The following is a 21,600-nucleotide window of genomic DNA, read 5'->3' on the forward strand; positions in this document are numbered from 1 at the left end:
GTTCAGGTTATCTCCTTCTATTGAGAAAGCTGAAAACAATGAATTGCTTTCATGAGGTGTAGATTTACTTGGGCTGAGAGCTGTGATGGTTTCTGCCTTGAATTTTTGTCCCTATTTAAGTGCTTTTTATTTACTTTGATTCAACTGTTGCCTGTCAATTTAAATCACTTTTTAAAAAGTGTAAACATCCAATTCTACTTAGTAAATCTCTTAGAATTTAAAATTTTCTCTTTACATAATGTCATGATTGAATATTCTCTTTACTCTCTTGATTGAATGTTCTCTTTACTCTCTTAACTTGCAAGTTTTTATTTTTACTTTAAAAATGAAGAACTACATCTTAGTTTTTTTTATATCAACTTAAATTTTTTTTATAATTTACTTTTGTTTTTATATTTATCTTATACAAACAAAAGCCACTTATTAAAGATGGCTTTTGTAGTTTTTATAAATCATGCATGTTCCGTACAAGATATTCATGCACTATATAAAACATATAAAATTACTTAAAAGGAGTAAAAACCATCCAGAACCCCCAAATAGTGACAATTGACATTTGATAAATATAATTTCATAGGTTTCTCTATTTAGATGGAGAGACACAGGATTACAATATGTATGATTTTTCAAAATTTAAAAAAAATATTGAATTTTATTTGATGTTAACAGGAGTAAAACTAAAAGAAATGCTAAATTTCAAATATGTGCTTCTTTCCCAACAATATTCCTAAAATATTTCTCTTAAGAAAAAAAATTTAAAACCTTTGATTTGGAGATTCCTTTTGTATAATGCCATAATGCAACTGTAAGAAATTCTTAAGATTCCCAATTGTGGATGAGAAATGTTTTGCTATAGTTATTCCTACTGTTTCTTTCCCACCTTCACTTTTTAAGATTGCCAGATATTTTAACATTTCCATTCTATTCAATAACTGAAATTAAAAATTTAAATTTAAGTTCTAATTAATCATATTCAAAGCTTATCACCAATCCTAGTACCCATTTCTTTATTTTGATTCATCTCTTTGTTGACTTGGTCCAACAGTAGTGTTCGTAAAAGTCTGGAGTACCTAGTTAATATGTCGTCTTTATATTTTAAAAATACCTTAATTTCATATAAATTAGCTGGGTTATACTGTCTCCCTCACAACTACGTAGTTCTTGACTTTACTATCTTCTGGCATTAAAAGTGCTGTACAGAAAGTTAAGGGCAGCTTGAATTCTAATCTTCCTCACTCCCATCATCACACATGAAATGCTTTTGTAGCTTAGAGACCTGTATGATTATATAATTAGTCCTTATCACTGAAGCTAGGAAATTGCACTAGGACACACAGTGGTGCTATTACTCTGATCTGTTTCCCCTGGTCACTGCTGATCAAAATCCAGAGTCAAGTCTATGGTTATGACTTTTCTAATACATATTTTTTCATTATGTTTTCAATCCCATTTTTAATCATCTCTTTACAGACATAATTGTTTTTCCTATTTCTTTTGACTTCTATATCTTGTTTCTGTAATAATTTCTGTATCCTTTGTTTTTCCATTTTTTCCCCCTAAGTCTATCTACTGTCTCCCTGGCTGGATTTTTAATTGCTATTATTATATTTTGCATTGCTTTTAATATAATATTCAGCTTTGTTCTATTCCCAAGCTCTGCAAGTTTACTACTTTTGTCATCTATGAATTAACACTTATAGATATCTTTGAAGTTACTTTTTAAAGAGCATGCTGTGAACAAATTCTGTATAATAATTCGTTTTGACTCTTCCTGTGTTTCTTTAAATCATTTCTCATGTGGGTTATTTAGCCACCTTTGTCTATGTATCTTTCATCTTAAAATTAACAGAAAATACCAACTCAAACTGATTAAACCAATAAGGACCCTTATCTGCATAAACAGCAGTTCAGAGGAAGGCAAGCTCTAGACATGGTAGCTTCAGTAACGCAATGACTTGGGTTCTTTCCAGGTTACTCTTATACCATACTCAGTGTTGGCTTCACCCTAAGGCTATTTCCCCTTGTAGTTCTAAGAAGATTCCCAGTGGAAACAGGGATTTGTATATATTCAATAATTACTTGAGTGCCTACTAAAGGCACTGAAAATTCTCCTCTACAAATTTATATTGAAATTCTTCCCTTAAGTTTGCTTGGACCAGTTGAGACTGTGTGCCCAGTCCATTTCATGCCAGTCACCATGGGAATGCCATGTGACTGGAACAGATGAACTGAACCTGAATCTGGATATGAGTTCATCTTTTCCTGAGTTATGTCAGGGGTTGTAGATGCCTAAGGTTGTAAGAAGGGTAGGGAATGGGTCCTATTGAGTTCTTTCTGATTCTTACTCATTCTTCACTGGGGTTAGCCACCCTGAATAACAAAATAAGGAAGGATGGAAGGAGGAGAGAAAGTGGGAAATTCAGCATCCTCCACTAGGATTATTGCCTGAGAAAGCTCCTCATCAGGTAATCTGTTTCACTTGCTTTCAGTTTTTGGTATTTAGGAAGTCACATGGCTCATGGCAAAGCCCTATCATGTTCTCTAAAAACCTTGTAATCACTGCTGCTCTCCTTATTTGCTCCTATTCTCCTTGTTGGCCAACAGTATGAGCCTTAAAGGGCAGAATTGGTACATTTATATGAGATCCCCCTCATCCCAATTCTTGAATCCATTCTGTAGGACTGGATCTGTACATGAACATTCCTTGCTTTTCTAAGGTTCATCTACACTTCTAAGTTTTATTCCTGCAAAAGTCATCACCTATGACATTTGGGACCGTATCACTTTGGGATCATGCTTCTGGTACAAGAAGGCTTGTCAGTAACAATCCTAGTTAAGTTCTGCACTTCCCAGTGTTTGGTACATATAGTTGGTGAAAAATGCATTTTAGCTTAAGATTATCCTGCATGTTTTATTTTTACCTTCCCACATACAGACACCCCTTGCAATAGGGTAGAAGGTAGAAAATAAAGGTATTTTTACTCTGTCACTGGAAGATTTCTCTTTATTATTTCTTGAAATGGGTACTAATCTTATTTTATTGAGATATATATTAATACATAGCACTATATTTCAAGTATACAACATGAAGAGTCAACATTTGTATATAATGCAAAATGGTTACCATGATAATCCTAGTTACAATCTTTTCCTTGTCAATCATGGGAATTTTTAAGATCTATTCTTTTAGCAATTTTCAAATACGCAATACATTTTTATTAACTATAGTAATTATGATGCATATTATATCTCCATGACTTATTTTATAACTGGAAATTTGTTCCTCTTTTCACTCCTTTGTTCCACCCATTTATGCCTCTGACAACTGCCTATTCTCCTTGTCTATAAGTGAAATTTTATTTTTGTTTTGTTTTTTAGATTTCACATGTAAGTGTGATCATACAGTATTTGTCTTTCTCTGTCTGATTTATTTCATGTAGCATAATAATGTCTTCAGGATTCATCCAGGTTGAAGAAAATGGGAAGATTTCCTCCTTTTGCTATAAAATGTTCCATTGTGTACACATATAAACAAATGCCATATTTTCTTTGTCTGTATATCTATCAAGGGACACAAGTTTCCATGTCTTGCTTATTGTAAATAATGCTGCAATGAACATGAGGTTATATATATCTCTTTGAATTAGTGTTTTCATTTTCTTTGGATAAATCCCCAGATGTAGGCTTATGGGATCAAGAGATTGTTTTTTGAAGAACCTCCATACTGTTTTGCACAGTGGCCACACCAATTTATATTCCCACCAACAGTGCACAAGGGGATTCCCTTTCCTCTGCATCTTCACTAACAGTTGTTATTTCTCGCTTGGTGATAATAGCCATTCTAACAGGTATGAGCTGATATCTCATATTGGTTTTGACTTGCATTTCACTGATGATTAGGGATGCTGAGCATCTTTTCATGTACCTGTTGGCCATCAGTATATCTATGGAAAAATTCATATACCTGTTTGCCATAATTTTCTTTGAAAAAATATTTTTAAGATTCTCTTGCCATTTAAAATCAGACTGTATATTTTCTATAGAATTGTAGGATGTTTATATGTATTTTGGATATTAGCCCCCATTATATGTATTATTTTCAATTTTTTTCCCTTTCAGTAGGTTGCTTTTTCATTTTGTTTCTTTCGCTGTATAGAAGCTTTATAGTTTGAGGTAGTCCCACTTTTTTATTTACACCATTTTTTTCCCTTTGTTTTTGGTATTAAAACAAAAAAATTGCCAAGACTGATATCAAGGAGCTTTAGTACCTGTTTTCTTCTAGGACTTTTATGATTTCAGGTCATACATTAATACTCAATCCATTTTGAATTAATTTTGTGTGTATGATGTAAGAGAGCAGTCCAGTTTCATTCTTTCCCATGTGCCTGTATGGTTTTCCCAACATCACTGATTGAAGAGACTGCCCTTTCTCCATTACATAGTTTTGCCTCCTTTGTCATGAGTGTGAAATTATTTGGGGGCTCTCTATTCTGTTTCATTGATCTATATGTCAGTTTTTATGCCAATACCATGTTGTTTTTATTACAACAGCTCTTGAATATAGTTTGAAATTGGGATGTGTGATGCCTCCAGCTTTGTTCTTTTTACTCTTATGGTCCCATACACATTTTAAGATTTTTTTTTTTCTATTTCCATCAAAAAGACCACTGGGATTTTGACAGGGATTGCTTTGAGTAGTATGTTCATTTTAACAATATAAATTTTCCAGTCTTTGAGCATTAGCAATCTTTCCAATTGCTTTCATTGTCTTCAATTTCTTTCACCGATGTCTTATAGTCTTCCATGTATAGGTTTTTCACCTCTTTGGTTAAATTCATTCCTAGGTACTTTATTCTTTTTAATGTAATTATAAATAGGATTGTTTTCCTAATTTCTCTTTCTGATAGTTTGTTTTAGTGCCTAAAAATGCCACAAATTTTTCTATATTGATTTTATATTCTGTAACATCACTGAATTTGTTGATACGTTCTAACAGTTTTTTGCTGGCATATTGCATTTTTTTTTCTATATATATATATCATGTCATCTGCAAATAGTGACAGTTTTACTTCCTTCTTTTCAACTTAGATGCCTTTTATTTCTTATCTGATTACTGTGAATAGGACTTACAATACTGAATAAAAGTGATGAGAGTGGGCATCATTGTCTTGTTCCTGACTTTAAAGGAAAGCATTCACTTTTTACCATTGAGTGTAATGCTAGCTGTGGTCTTGTCATATATGGCTTCTATTATGTTAACGTATGTTTCCTTTATACCCACGTTATGGGATTTTTATCATAAAGGAATGTTGTTTTCAAATACTTTTTTTGCATCTCTGAGATGATCATATGATTTTGTTCTTTATTCATTAATGTGATGTATCACATTGAGTAGTACATGTTGAACATGCATCCCTGAAATAAATCACACTTGATCATGAATGATCTCTTCATGTGTTGTTGAATTTGATTTGCTGATATTTGAGGATTTTTGCATCTGTGTTCATCAGGGATGCTGTCCTATAATTTTCTTTTGTTGTAGCATCCTTACCTAGCTTTTGTGCCAGAGTAATGCTGTGAGTTTTCTGCATGTGACTTTTGTTGGTTTTCAGAGATAGATGTTTTGAGGGCCTGTCTCTTAGGTGTAGTTCTTAAAAGTTGGAGGTTCAAATCCTTTGCTCCTTTGGGAGAAGCTCCATGTTTTGAGTTCCTTTAGACTGTGGGTAGCACACCAGTGGCAGAGCTAATGGCAAGATTGTATCCCAGCATCTTTTACACTTCAATGTGAGCTGTCATTTGCTTAAAGCATGGAAGTTACTCAGCCAGTGTTTGTTTTCAAAGGAAGTTGTTCTATATGTAGCTGTAGTTTCAGTGTACTCATGGGAGGAGGTAAATTCAGGATCCTTTTACATTGCCATCTTAAATCCCCTAAACTCATTTATTTTTAAGCATTTATGTTAATAAACTGAGTTCAAGTTTTGGCCATACTACACAAATTATGATTTATAGGACTTTATTTATAAATGTTTTTCTATATAGCATACCTTATATGAACTTGTGGTTATTTAGAAAAGTGCTTTTTAAAATTTTCAAGTGCTTAGAGTCTTTCAGTTAAACCTTGGTTTTAATTTCTAGTTTCACTATACAGGCATACCTCAGAAATATTGTGCTCTCAGTTCCAGACCACCACAATAAAGTGAATATTGTGGTAATGTAAGTAATACAAATGTTTTTTTGTTTCCCAGTGCATATAAAATTATGTTTACACTGTATTGTAGTCTATTAAGTGTATAATAACATTATGTCTCAAAAAAGTACATATCTTAATTAAAAAATACTAACCATACCTTATAGTGGGTCATAGTAGTAATATCAAAGATCACAGATCACCATAACAAGTATAATAATGAGAAGTTTTGAAAAATTGTGAGAATTACTAAAATATGACACAGAGACATGAGCAAATGGCACTAGTAGACTTGCTCAATGCAAGGTTACTACAAACCTTTAATTTGTAAAAAACACAATATCCACAAAGCGCAATAAAATGACATATGCCTGTATTATAGTCAGACGTTGTGGCCTGTGAAATTTCTATTTTAAAGGATTAAGGCGTCTTCTATTAAGAACGTCACTACAGTTTTTAGTACATGCCTATTTTTAAGATAAAATTCTAATTTTTTCATATTACTCCAAGAATAAATAATGATTGTACAAAAAATTTTAAATGCATAAGGAGAAATAGAAATTGCCTTGGTTGATATTTTACTCTAGTTATTAACAGTTAATATGTTTATTCTTTGGTTAATAGTTAATACTGAGTTTTCTTTTATTCATTATATGATTGGCTTTTATAGCAATTCTGAGAACACCAGAAACATCTATTGATATATCTATCCATCCATATACACATGTGAAAGTCACCTTTCTCTGCTGTGCAAATCTTTCTTATCCTTACATGTCTATTCATTTGTTATGTATTTAAAACAATTTATCTGTATATAGAAGGTGAGTGTCAAACAAAATTGGATTAGGGCACAGGTAATTTATTTGAAGAAACATAAAGGTTTCAAGAGTAATGATGTAAAAAATCCACCATTGAAATAAAACCCATTGCATAACTGTTTCTGACAATGATAGCACAATACTAGCATGAATGAAGTGTTTCCTATGTTCTGGATTCTAAGTGCTCAGAGATTCACTGAATCCTCGCAAACAACCATGAGACTAAAAATCTCATCTTCCTCTCATTTCCACTGTATCTATTAAGTTCTCTTAAGTAATTCTTTCACATTCTACCCCATGCTTCTTCCTTTCTTCCTACTGCCCCTACCCTATTCCAGGCTCTCAGCGTCCTAGACCTGAATTATTGTAATGATCTTCAGGATCTGCCTCCTCATCTCTTCCAATTTGCTCTACACATTACTGCCAGTATGTTTTCCTTAAATACCACAATTGATGTCACTCAGAAAATCCTCAGTAACTGCCTCTCTGGATGGAGTCTAAACACTCAAGTACAGCAATCATGATTCTTGAAAGATCACTCGTACTGATTCCCCATCATTTTTGAATCTGAACCTTCTTCATGTCTTTGCCCACAACTCCTCCTCTATTTAAAGCCCTGCCTCTATGCCTGGAATGCCCTTTACTTTGCTCTCTGCATTTTTTCTCTAAAGCCTAATTAATCCTATGTTCTTCAAAAGCCTCCCAGGACAAACTTAACCTTCTTTTGAACTCTTTAGTTCATAATGACCTTCTTAATCATTGTCCTGAGCACATGGCTTGGTAGTATATTTGCTTTTCTTTTCCTTGAGGAGTTTATAGTCTGTTTTATACCTGGTTGTATTCATAGTACCTTTTTTAGTTGTTGATTACAGAAGTGTTAAACAACAGATCTGCAAAGCAATTTACATTTCATTTAGATTTAACAGTTGCTAACAAGTTCTTATTGCTATAAGTAGTTGCCTCTATGTTTTTATGACTATCATCTTCCTTTCTGGCTAAATAGCGAGGTTCAAAGATCTCACAGAAAGACACTAGATCATTTCACATTTGTATAAATAATGCGATCAAAAGTTGATATTTGTTGTTGCCTTTATCTGACCCCTTTTCACTTTATGAATTCCTAGTTATCTACATAACAAATTGAAGTATTATAACAAGATATGGTGAAAGTACTTTCAAATGGTCTAATCAGAGTGACAAAATCAGGAGTGTCTAGCTGTTTCCTGCTCTATTTTTTATCACTAGTTCTCTATCAATGTCCATACCTGCCAGTCAGAAGTTCATACATTAGGATTCCCAGTGACCAGTAGTCGGCTGAAATGTCATGGCCTTTGTTCAAGATGATCTCTGGGGCTACGTACTCTGGAGTCCCACAAAAAGTCCATGTTTTCTTTCCAAATCCTATTTTCTTTGCAAAGCCAAAATCAACCTTACAAAGAGAGAAAAACAAGATATTTCAAGCCACTCATAACTAAGCTTAAAAGCAAAAAGTTACTTTACTGAAGTATGCTGCTGCTGATGATAAAACAATGTCAGATGCAAATGATTCTACTCCTGTCTTCTAAAAGGAGTCATCTATATTTCAAACAAAGCCTCCCTGATCAAGGTGAGTTTCAACAGGTGAAGCTAAATCTTAACACGACAAAATTCACATCACTGAAAATAAAGGCAAGCCTTTCTTTGTAGAAATACTTTCCATTTTTCCCTGCTCTTATGCCAATGGAGATTGGGGCATAAACAAATAATTTCTCCTCTACTCAGACATTTCAGAATATACATGATATCTGCTGGATTTAATGAAGTTGACAATTCATTTAGTATTAATTGAGAAGCCATTTTTACTGTTAAAGGAGCTGAATAACAATAAATAATAACAGTAATAATTCTGCCCTTGGGAAACAGAGATAAAATGGAAATATATTCATTTTTCTAGAAAACTTTTGAAGGAGGAGCCTCAAATGCAGAGGCTCCAGTTTTTCTAAAGCAACTGGTTGAGAATGCAAATAATTACCACCGATTTGATTTCTTTGAAAACCATGGGTTGAATAAAAATTCCAAAAATTTAAAAAATAGAATCTAGCACTTAAAGATCCAAAGCTACAAAAAGTTTTATACATTGTAACATAAGAGAACTCTTCTACAGTAAATCTTTAGACTCTTGGCCAATTTTATTATTACTTATACTAACATGGCCTGGAGAACATTGCCTGCAAAGATCAGTTTTTCCCATTAGCATGATTTTTTTTTTTCTTTTTATAGCTGTACCTGTGGCATGTAGAAGTTCCAGGGCCAGGGATCAAATTGGAGCTGCAGCTGAGGGCTACACTACAGTCATGGCAACATCAGATCAAAGCCACATCTGTGACCTGTGCTGTAGCTTGTGGCAACACTGGATCGTTAACTCACTGAACAAGTCCAGGGATCAAATCTGCCTCCTCAGAGACAATGTCAGGTCCTTAATGTGCTAAGCCATAAAGGGAACTCCCTCATTAGCATTATTCTTAAACCTAAAATAATGATTCATGGTTCTCCATAATATCTATCTACCTATTCCCTTTGGATGCCAGAAAGCCAGCTAGAGAAAGAACTTCTATGAAGCTTTTTCTGGGTCTATGAACACGTGACAATAGGCATGAGCCTATTTAAGCACGTTTTGCCAGGATGTAATTAATTCAAACCTAGCCAATTTAATTTCTCTTAACTTTTACATAACTTGAAAGAATGGTTAGGTTTTACTGTTATGACTTCCAACTATCTTTTAAAATACGATGCATTTGGGGTTCCCCCTGTGTCACAATGGGTTAAGAATTCAGCTGCAGGGTTTGGGTTGCTGTGAAGGCCTGGCTGGGTTCAATCCTCAGCCCTCATAGTGAGTTAAAATATTCAGTGTTGCTGCAGCTATGGTTTGGATTCAATCCTTGGCCCTGGACCTTCCCTATGCTGCAGTTCTAACATTAAACAAAGTTGTATTTTAAAAGGAAACTGAGATTTTAATGTTTGCAGTGAACACGGCTTCATAAATCAGTATTTTATAATGTAGTGCAGAAACCACGTTTGAAACACACTGACCAGTTTGGCATAACCTCGGTGATCTAGGATGAGATTTTCTGGCTTGAGGTCCCTGTAAATGATTCCTTTGGAATGCAGATAGGCAAAGGCTTCTACCACACATGCTGTATAAAATCGGGTTGTAGAATCTTCAAATGAGCCTCTGAAATACAGAAAATGGAATAAAAAATATGAAAGAAATTAGTTTGCCTACTGAGGTTCAACTTCTCATTTCACTATATTTCCTATTTGATCCAAGAGACCAATGTCCTACTGTGGCCAAATGTCATATGGCTACCATTGCATTTTTTTTTTTTTTTTTTAAAGGCAATTGAGGGTTAAGTCAAGGAATTCTTTGCGCTTATGAGTAGGATACTTAAATCTAACTTCCTGAACACACTGAAGACTTCAACCACACACCACGTTTCATGTACTGGGTGGATGCCTCACAGCCCAAAAAGGCACAGTTACACAGGTGGGCAGAAGAGAGGCAAATCCTATTTTAGACTTTGTCTACCAAGGGATGTTTTTTTAAAGAAGAGCTTATAAATTGAGTCATATTTATTCTTAGAGGGCTTGTTTTTTAACCTTTCTAGATAACATAGATACGGTTCATGAGAATGTGAATAAAAGTTAATGTTTTCAAAGAACTACTTTGGAAATGAATTGCAATGCTGCTAATAGAATCAATTCACAATCTCTTCTTTTTGAAACTTCTGTCAGCAAGACCAACAGTATTTCCCACTCTACTACCCTCTTGTTAAAAGGAAAAAATGCAGCTAAAGGATAATCAGAAGGAAAAAGATAGTGAAAGGGACTATTTATTAATAAACTTGATTATGATGTTTAGCAAGAAAGCTCTTTGTATGTGTGTGTTTATTTAATGAAATAACAATAAAGGGGGAAAAAAACACCTTAATATCTAAAGCTAATTCCTTGGTTCTAGGGTAAAACCTTTATACTTTACCTGTTTTTTTTTTCCCCATCAAATCCTTAGAAAGATAAGCTACTTTTTTCCCCTCTTCCTTTTCAAGGAGTAAACATAATTTAATAATTTCTTGAACATTTAAGAACATTGGTGTGAACATCATTTTTTGAAGTGGCTAATATGTAACAGGAGAGACAAGCACTCAGGTGGTTTTGGGGAATGTGCAACAGGGGAGGCTCCAAACTTGTTTCATGATATTCATTGATGCCAGTTTGCATTTTGAACACAACTGCTTCTTTTTCAATATTGAGTAAATTCTAACCAACTGAAAAGTAGAATATGGCTACTATTTTGGAAAACCAATCAGCAAATCCAAAGCCAAAGCACCCACCGTTCAGGTCATATTTTAGAAATACATAGTGTCTTCCAGAAAGGTTTTGTCTTAATTTCACCTATGAATGTCCCCAGAATTTTCAGTAAAATAATTAACTCTTTCCAAAGGAAATATATTTCTTTTAAAATAACATTTGAGGCCAGATGATATCTAGTATCATCTAGATATTAGAATCTCAACAGTATTTACTAAGATACTTGTATCTCTCTTCAACAATATCAGGATGGAACAACTGTGAATTTATAAGGACAGGAAAAAGTTTCTTTGAGGAGAATTGCATCTATATCAGGAAATAATGGTACACTTTATGTTGCAGTTTTCTTGGGGCTATCTTTTACAGAGCTAACACTATATTCATGTATATTGGAAAAGGGATTCGACTAGTACCTTAAAGGTCCTTTCATCTTTGCCCTTAATTAAGTATGTTTGTCTATCAAGAGCAGGATGTTTCTTTGAGAGATTATTTGCCTGAAATAGTAAGAACCCATGAGTCGATAATTACATACAGCTTTACTGTGTACTGTATATGACATTTGAAGTCTCAGTAGACAGCACTGCAAAGCAAAACACAGCAAAAGCAATCTAAACAGTACATGGAAGAGAGCTTTGTCTTATTTCACATTGCAGACATTATTTTAATAAGAAAATGGATTACTGGAGTTCCCATTGTGGCACAGCAGAAATGAATCCGACTAGCAACCATGAGGGTGCAGGTTCAATCCCTGGCCTCACTCAGTGGGTTAAAGATCCGGTGTTGCCATGAGCTGTGGTGTAGATCGTAGATGCGGCTTGGATCCTGCATTGCTGTCGCTGTGGCATAGGCCGGCAGCTGTAGCTCCAATTAGACCACTAGCCTAGGAACCTCCATATGCTGTGGGTGTGGGTCTAAAGAAAATAAAAAATGAAGTGGATTACTTTCTTCTATCAGGACTAACTGGGATATGGGAGGGGCCTTTCGAAAGCCTACATTCCTGCTTATTGTGAGGAGAGATTATATCTGCAGTGGTGGTGCTGGGTAACATCTATTTGTCTTAATATTTAGTGGGTAATAAAATGGACAAATGCACTGTTATTGCAAAGAGTACATACTTAAGAGATCAATTTCTCATGACATTTCTGCTGAACGGTGTTCATATTTACCTTCTGAATAAGCTGATCATTAGCAGGAAGATGAAAAAAGTCCTAATACAAACTCAAATTCATCAGAGGTGGTGGTAGGTTAGGAGTATGGACTCTCAAATCTGAGCTCCACTCACTGCTTAATCTTGAGCAACTAACTATCTACCTCCCTGGGTCTAGGTATTGTCCTGTGCAAAATGAGGTTAATAACAGAAACTATCTCTTTTGGGTTGTTGTGAGGATACAATAAATTTTGAGGTGTGTATTTAGAATAAGTACCTGGCACACAGTTGATGCTCAATACATAGTAGCCATTATTATTGAGCACCAAAAAAACCTGTTCTTTAGCGCTTATGTCTTAATATAGGAAAATTGACTGCTATAGGATGGTCTTTTGGGGATAGGACTTGGGAGAGGCTGCATCTCGAATTATCACTATTAATGAAATATTTGCTGCTTCTCACTGCCAAGGCTAATTGCCACAAGTCAGCTCTGAAGAATTTTCTGCTAACCTCTCTTCACTTTCTTCATGCTTTTTACAAGTGTACAGGCAAAAATTATCTCTTATTGCTTACCAATCAAAACCCTCCTTTTTTCATCATGAAGTGAACTGACCATAAACATACATCACTGGGTCTTTCTTTGGTCCTTGACAGTTTCTTTGTTCTGAGCCATTTTGGAATTTGGAGGGCTCTAGAAAGCTGGTTTCCATTCCTTCAACAGATCTATATTGAGTATCTCCCATATATAAATGTATTTGTAACTGATTGTAAAAATTAAATAAAAATTCTTCCTCAGATCTATCTCCATGTTACATGACAAATCAACAGAATATATGCTCACAAAATGTTTACCAGCAACACAGTTCCATCACTAAATAGTTGATGTAGGTAATTTGTGAATTTTACAAAACATGTTTGGAAAGAAGTCAAAAAGCACAGAATTAGGGTGATTCACAATGAAAAATTACTGTTAGAATTGGAAATGACAACATGAATTTGATTTAAAACAAAAATGAAAGCTTGTTTTATCAACAGTTAGAAAGTTGCTTAAAGAAATAAATCACTGCCCTATATAGCTCTTTGAAATAATAAATTATGCCTTGACAGTTCTGTCATTTCAATTAACAAGTAAGGGATAGGCCCTCATATCCTCTGTGGGAAGGAGTAAGTGTTTTATCTTAGCTAGATGGCAGTAGATAACAATTTAATAGAGGGAATTCAAGGGTTATGTATACTGATTGATATACTCATTGATATACTCAAAATTTAATCACAATGTTTAATCAACTTGACATTAACCAAGTCCTGAAATGGCAGCATGTAACAAAGACAAAGCACTTGCCACTAAAAGGTAAGTTCCCACTTACCTTTGTCAGTTGGAATACTGACAACAATCATTAGTGAGCACATAAACCTGAAGCATGTTTCAGGTTTATTGCCCATTTAAATTAGAGTGGCTAAATTATTATGAAAATAGGCCCATTTCCTTAAGATACTTTCAACCAAATTAAGAAATGACACAAATACCATCTAATGGGTCATCTAAGATGCAATTTAAGTAATCACCTCCCACCAAAGAGCTGGAATAAAGGAGAATGTACATGGAAAGTCACTTGCTGGCTTATAAAATATACAGGAAGACTCAAGATCAGAAATGAGGTGTGAAAATAATTTTCTTAAGTAATTATTTAACATTTTCTGTAGGATAAATTAATATACACTTTTAAAAAAGCTGAAATGTTGAATTTCATAACTTATTAAATGCTAATGCTGTATACTAACATAAATGTATAGGTGTGTATATATACACAAACCACTTACATTTTTAAGAATGTTGCAGGGGTTGCTTATTCTCTTAAGTGTTATACAGGAGAGGTCAATAAAATACAGTTTATACTGATCTATTCCAAATAATGGAATTTGTGGAAAACTAAAAGTCACAAACTAGAAGATGAAACATGTTAGCCAATAAAGAATAACACAGGGAAATAATTGCAATGATTAGCATTTTAGTGTTGCAGTTTATATTTCAAAGGTAAGAAACTATTTAATAGTTCTTAAAACCTGTTTGAATATAAGGTATATATTTTGTCCTCAAAACCTGTATGTATGTGTGTGTGTGTGTGTGTGTGTGTGTGTGTGTATATATATATATATATTTTTTTTTTTTTTTTGGTCTTTTTGCCATTTCTTGGGCCACTCCCACGGCATATGGGAGGTTCCCAGGCTAGGGGTCTAATCAGAACTGTAGCCGCCAGCCTACGCCAGAGCCACAGCAATGCGGGATCCGAGCCGCGTCTGTGACCTACACCGCAGCTCACGGCAACGCTGGATCATTAACCCACTGAGCAAGGGCAGGGGTCGAACCCGCAACCTCACGGTTCCTAGTCGGATTCATTAACCACTACGCCACGACGGCAACTCCCTATGGTATATATTTTAATTCTTCTTGACCACAAATAAAAAACTGCTCTGTGTTCTTTTTCTATGCTGATGAGAATAGAGAGTGAGAGGCAGGAAATGGTCAGCTCAGCTGCTAGATGAAGGAAGGAGATGTCACTGCTACCACAGACTTGCTGTGCTGAAGCTCAGAGGTCACGCAAGCCTTTCTTCAGATTAACGTTACAACCAATACATTTCCTTTATGCTTTCAGGATAGTGTCTCCTTTACTAATACTTTCATGGACACAGGAAGAAAATTAAATGAATTGAAAAGTATGGTTTGTTTTGACTATGGATATTTATATATATATATAGTGACTAATAGTGTAAGTCCTTTCCTTTTGTCATTTTTGGGTTCTAACAATCTTTGGCTGCAGTTTAAACAAGCCATGAGGAAGCTCGCTAGTGATAATATTAATTGGAGCCTGGATGTCCAAAACTATGCTTTCCCCCCAGCAATTTGAGTAGAGGGGAAAAAAGCCTCAGAATAAAATCTTAAAAATGACACAAATGAACTTATAAGACAAAAATAGACTCCTAGACATAGAAAACAAACTTATGGTTTACCAAAGGGGAAATGGGGAGGGGGAATAAAATTTAGGAATGTGAAATTAATATATACACACTACTATATATAAAGCAGATAAACAACAAGATCTGCCATTTAGCACAGGGAATTATACTCAATATTTTGTAATAACCTATAAGGGAAAGGAATCTGAAAAAATACATTTGGATATATAACTGAATCACTTTGTTGTATACCTGAGTATATAAGTCATCTATACTTCAGTAACATAAGGCTACACACATATATGAGAAAGTTGGCAGAGGACAGTGATTCTGAGGTGACTTTACCTATAATAGTTCCATTGCTTTTAGTGTGGAGGCTTCAGCCCCTCTGAGTGTTTAGGAAGGATCAGGTGGTTGCTATTTCTCCAGATCATGCCTCTTTGAGGAGTATTAAGTACACTGGGGGGACTCAGCAAACTGTGTACCCCAAACCCAAGGATGATAAAAGGGAGGAAAAAGGAAAGGATCAAAAAGCAGTCTGGTGGAGGTAGAGAAAGGACCCTCACTGACATTCTCCCTCCATCTACTCCTCCAGCGATAACCTACTTACTAGCATCCCTTCACTATTTTTCTTTCAAAAAAAGAGTTGAACACTGATGCCTATGCATGTTTGAGTGGACTTCACATTAACTTATCATTTTTATTAATCTTTATTACTGTTGTCTGGTGAAAGAAGTTAATAGAAGTTCCAAGTAGCTATTCCTCGCCCTAAATGGCTTATTTTGTTGCTTTAATGTTTACTTCTACCTGTAAATCTCCTATTCTAATTAGAACAAAGTAGGGAAGAGATTTCAAATAAATCAGTGGATTAAAAGGTCAGGCCAAAAATATTACAGTAGAAGCACATTACGATAAACAAGGTATTAACTCGCAAATCAGAATATTAACTTTGTGCAATAGCCTGTATGTTATAAGAAATGAGGCCACATCTATTTTGTTAATCATTTTTATCCCTGGCCTTTATCACAATGTTTTGCATATAATCTGTTCCCAAATATTAACAGTAATGTGATAGCATGCCATGATATAATAGTTCAGTTAAGAAGTTAACTTTGTCCCCTAGTGCCAAAAGGACATATTGCCTTATTGCTTATTTACCTTGAATTTAAGAAATTCATTTAATAGGACACAATAGGTAAAAAAAAATTAATTTGACATTTGCAGGGAAGGTAATTGGAATAAAAGACCTGAAATGGTATTGTGTACAAAGAAATGAAGGTACCATAAGGACACAATTAGGAATGAGACTTCAAGGCAGTAGTTAGAACTGGTTGTTCTATTCTGGGATATCTACAATGTAACAAATTGTCAAAAATAACATGGTATTCTAGGAACATCAGGGCTATCTACAGCTGAGTTCAAAAGATGTTCCCTGAAGAAGGAGAGTCTCTGGGGTGAGAGGGTAACAAATAAGGAAAGAAGAGATGTCTAAAGGTGAATATTCAAAGGAACAAGGATGCCTTTTGAAGGTTATTAGATCATTCACATAAAATTGTAATTTTTTTAAAGTAAATATTTAGGGTTGGTAATAATCTCCTAGGACATCTTACATAATATTTTTTTAAAAGGTAGTTTGCTAGTTACATAAATAGGAGATAGAAAACAGATAAAAGAAAAAAGTAAGCCCTAACTAGACCAACTTTACGTGCCCTGAAAGGACAAAAAGGAAATCGAAATTAGACTGTTCACATGAAATACCGCTTATAAGTGAAATCGCTTTCTTCCTAAGACAATGGAAGGCCTGAAAGGCATGACTGGAAACTTCTGTTCATTTTGAAACCAAAGAGCAATGTAAATGTAGAAGAAAAAGTTATTTTGGAAAAAAAATTATCCATGTCAGGAAGAGCAGCCCATCTGGAGAATGAGTGGAACAATTAAACTGATAGTTAATACAGACTAAAACTGTAACTTTCTCTTCCTATTATACCAATGAATTAAATTATAGCTGTACAGTTGTCTGATTCTGATATTCAAGTTGAACTAAGGCCTATGTATGTAAGTATTTACCTTGAGAGGTACCATTTTTCTGGTGGACTAATCCTATGTCATTGGAATCTGAAATGGCGAGTTTCACATTTATACTAAATTATAATGAGTATAGTGGGTTGTTACCCAAATTTACATTTTGAATATAAGCTTATGTAGAATGTAAATATGATGTTTATACTTTATAATAATTGACTCTTCTCATAAACCATCAGCCAACTATGTTTTTGAAGACATAATAGAAATTTCTTAAAACTCTTACCGATCCCTGAGAATGGTCCAGAGCTCTCCACCTAAGCAAGCTTCCATCAACATATACAAATATTTGCTGTCCTTAAATGTTCTGTATAATCTGTGAATTGCAAACAAAGCATGTAAATATTTTGAGGGCTCAGATTACAGTCTTTTGTTTGCCAAGCTTAAAATTTTATTAAAAGAATGAGAAAATTCTAAGTTCACAAGGAGGAAAAAGGCAATAGCTTATGACTAAGATTTCTACATTGGAGTGGATAGTCTGCCCTTTGAAATGGATTAATCCAAATACTTATGGACCAAGAGGGCTTCTTGGGATTCCTCTAATTCCAATTTGGCTAATGTTTCAAGGGTGGATTCTCAAGCAATATTTAGTGGTCATAAAATGCAGTATACATGGAGATCACACTTTAAAATATAGATGTATATGACATCCATGCATTCTTCACTTCAATTCATGTTATACCCTGTTTTCAGCAAATGCCACTGGCAAATCAGCCACAGAAGCTTCTGCGCGTCAAAAAAAAGTCCCCATTATCATCTTACTGGTACTCTGGAAATACTAAGAATAGTCATTTCCTTTTTAAAAATCTTCAAAAATATTCAAATAAAGAATATTCAGGGTGAAATAGTTTGATTTTTAATATTTTGTTCCAGCATCAAAGTTGTGGAATAACAGGATAAAAACGGAACGTTAGGAATTTTGATATCTCCTTTGGGAAAAACATGTTCTTTTCACAGAATCTAATTCTAATTTAAAAACAAAAAGTATCAAAATGTTAGCATTTTTTATTTAGTGAAAACTTTCTTAAAATCTGATCAAAAATGTTTCTTTGTGTGAATAAAATGTGCCAGTGAATGCACATGGCGGAGAGATTTGTAGTTGACTTTCGACTTGGAGTTGGGGACTTCAGCTGTGATGCAGGGTCTTTACCTCACTATGAAATCAGAATGAGCCCCCTGCATGATCTGCTTCTCAGAGCGGATGTGCTCCTGCTGTCTTGTATCCACGATATGGCGTTTCTTGAGAATCTTCATTGCAAAGGTTTTGGATTCTTCACTTTTCAACTGGACCTTAAAGACAGAAAGGAGTAAGTGAGAAAAATCCACAGAGTTAATACAACAATGCATTCTTAGCCCCCAGTTAACAGTTACACAGAGCGCTGAAAATGACACCCCAACACAACCTGAGTCGTGGGAAATCCTTGCTGGAGCTGGGTTGGAAATCCATTGCTCACAGCTATCGCCCTACTTCATTCCACTGGAACATATGAATTTTCACTAACTGGATCCCCAATTAGTTTTGTGCCTCACCCTGGATTAGAAGAGGGAACGTGTACTTGATTTTGATTGTATTATTTCATTTCATTTCATATATTGTGTTTGAGTATACTTTACATTTTTTTCTCATTCAGTCATAAAAGTGAAAAAAACTAATTTCTTCTCCAGTTTTACTTTGAGTGTGGCAAAAGTAGGACCATATAGTCCTTTATGCTTTTCCTATTTAGTCCAGTCCATAAATATTTTCTAGTTATTAAATTCAGTCACAGACCCTTGTTTCTGCTGAGACAGAATTTATGTACTGTTAATTTATTTTTACCTCACAGTCTTTTCCTTCCCTCCAGTTATTTTTATTACTTAATGAACTTTATTACAGTTATAGGTGTACAACAATCATCACAACCAATTTTACAGCATTTCCATCCTAAACCCTCAGTGCTTCCCCCACCCCCCAACCTATCTCATTTTGAAACCATAAGTTTTTCAAAGTCTGTGAGTCAGTATCTGTTCTGTGAAGAAGTTCACTGTGGTGTTTTTTTAGATTACACATGTAAGTGATAGCATTTGATGTTGGTGTCTCATTGTCTGACTGACTTCACTTAGCATGATAATTTCTAGGTCCATCCATGTTGCTGCAAAAGCCATTATTTCATTCCTTTTAAAGGCTGAGTAATATTCCTTTGTATATATGAACTGTTAGAGCTCATCAATGAATTTGGCAAGTCACAGGATACAAAATTAATACACAGAAATCAACTGCATTTCTATATACTAACAATGAAAGATCAGAGAAATTAGGGAAGCAATCCCATATACCATCACATCAAAAAGAATAAAATACTTAGGAGTAAACCTACCTAAAGAGACAAAAGACCTGTACTATGCAAACTATAAGATTCTGATGAAATAAATCAAAGATGACACAAACAGATGGAAAGACATACCATGCTCTTGGATTGGAAGAGTCAATATTATCAAAATGACCATACTACCCAAGGCAATCTATATATTCAATGCAATCCCTATCAAATTGCTAAGGATATTTATCACAGAACTAGAACAAAATATTTTAAAATTTGTTTGGAAGCACAAAAGACCCAGAATAGCCAAAGACATCCTTCCCTCCAGTTAAAAGAAGATAGTAACAAGATTTTTTTCAAGAGATTTTTGAAAACTAATATTCTTTTTCTTCTCAAATAGGCATGATGGCTTTAATTCTGTCTTACCTTAAACCTCACTTTTTTAGTTTTTATATTTCTTTTTTAGTGCTACACCATCAGCATATGGAAGTTCCCAGGGTAGGGGTCAAATCAGAGCTGCAGCTGCCAGCCTGCACCACAGCCACAGCAACACCAGATTTGAGCCACAGCTTGTGGCAATGCCAGATCCTTAACACACCAGTGAGGCCTGGGATTGAACCCACATCCCCTCAGACACTATGTCCTGTTCTTAACCCTCTGAGCCACAATGGGAACTCCAAACCTCACTCTTTAGTTGTAGTAACTGGGAGACCTAATCTGAGCATTGATGTCCCCAGTGCTTCCATGCCTTGGGCTCTTGGTGGCTCTGGAGGGATTTTGAGTCCTCCATAAGCCATTCCTTAGATAGGCTGCTAATCTATGTTCATTCTTTTACCAAAAAAAAAAAAAAAAAATTCAATAAGGTGACTTGTAAGGAAAGGATAAAGGATAATAGAGCTAATCACTTAATAGCCATATGAAGGAGTTACCACTGAGTGCCCTCAAGCCACAGAATCCTCAAGATAATACCAAACAGTTCCTAGTATTCTGAACTAATGAAAGCCTTGGAAACATGACAAGCTGTTTTTGCTTTTCCTGATGAAGAATGTGTGTCCCTTCTTTGTTGTGAATTGTTTATTGCTTTAGCTGCAGGGGATCGTGAAGGTCTTAAGTGTCTTATTCATGCACACAGGAACAGATTGAATTCAACTGAGAGGACATTAATTTGGCAAGTTCCTCCGAAGAAAACATGATGACACTTCGCATAAGTGGGCCTCAGTTTGCTGCCAGCATTTGAGAATCTATGTGACAGTTTGGGGGTGGGGAGAATGGATATTTGAAAATGCCTTAAACTGTTAAGGCCCTCTACTCCATTTGTGAAACTCTAAAATGACAGATTAATGTAATAGAAATGAATCCAGTTGTAGTTCTTAATAAAATACAAAATGTGAAAACTCACTTCTAAACAAAATCTGGACAGATGAGAGAGATGGAGAGAAAAATGAGTTGTGTCAGTGTAATTAACATTCAGAGATGAAAAAAATCAAATCATAGTCCCTCTTTAGAGTCTTACCCACGTAAATGAAGAGTCTCTGTAGGTCACACACCTAACGTAAAAAGTGTTCTCTTTAGAAATGATAACACATTTTTAACTTATGCTTGAGTTAGTAAGAAAGAATTCTGACTTTAGGGTCACAGAGGTCTGGACTTGAATCCTGCTTCCACCTAAGGTTTCTCTCTGTCCTCTTGGGCAGTTGCTCTGAGCCCCAGTTCTTGCTGAGGATGACACCACCTCCTGTATGGAGTTATTGTGACCTTAAATGAGAAAGT

The 21,600-nt window shown here is 34.9% G+C and overlaps 1 protein-coding gene across 3 annotated transcripts in view; it reads right to left on the bottom strand.

Annotated features, from left to right (window-relative positions):
* PRKG1 (protein kinase, cGMP-dependent, type I) overlaps positions 1–21,600 on the bottom strand; it is a 1,234,550-nt gene that overhangs the window by 8,944 nt on the left and 1,204,006 nt on the right. For all 3 annotated transcript variants that reach the window (XM_021072187.1, XM_021072188.1, NM_001044574.2), the window contains 4 exon segments: positions 18,684–18,823; positions 17,760–17,849; positions 10,075–10,216; positions 8,271–8,434 (listed from right to left, as the gene is read on the bottom strand). In XM_021072187.1, coding sequence (XP_020927846.1) covers positions 8,271–8,434; positions 10,075–10,216; positions 17,760–17,849; positions 18,684–18,823 — 536 coding nt within the window.

The sequence above is a fragment of the Sus scrofa genome, chromosome 14, assembly GCF_000003025.6.
Source record: "Sus scrofa isolate TJ Tabasco breed Duroc chromosome 14, Sscrofa11.1, whole genome shotgun sequence".
In the NCBI taxonomy this organism is placed as follows: domain Eukaryota; kingdom Metazoa; phylum Chordata; class Mammalia; order Artiodactyla; family Suidae; genus Sus; species Sus scrofa.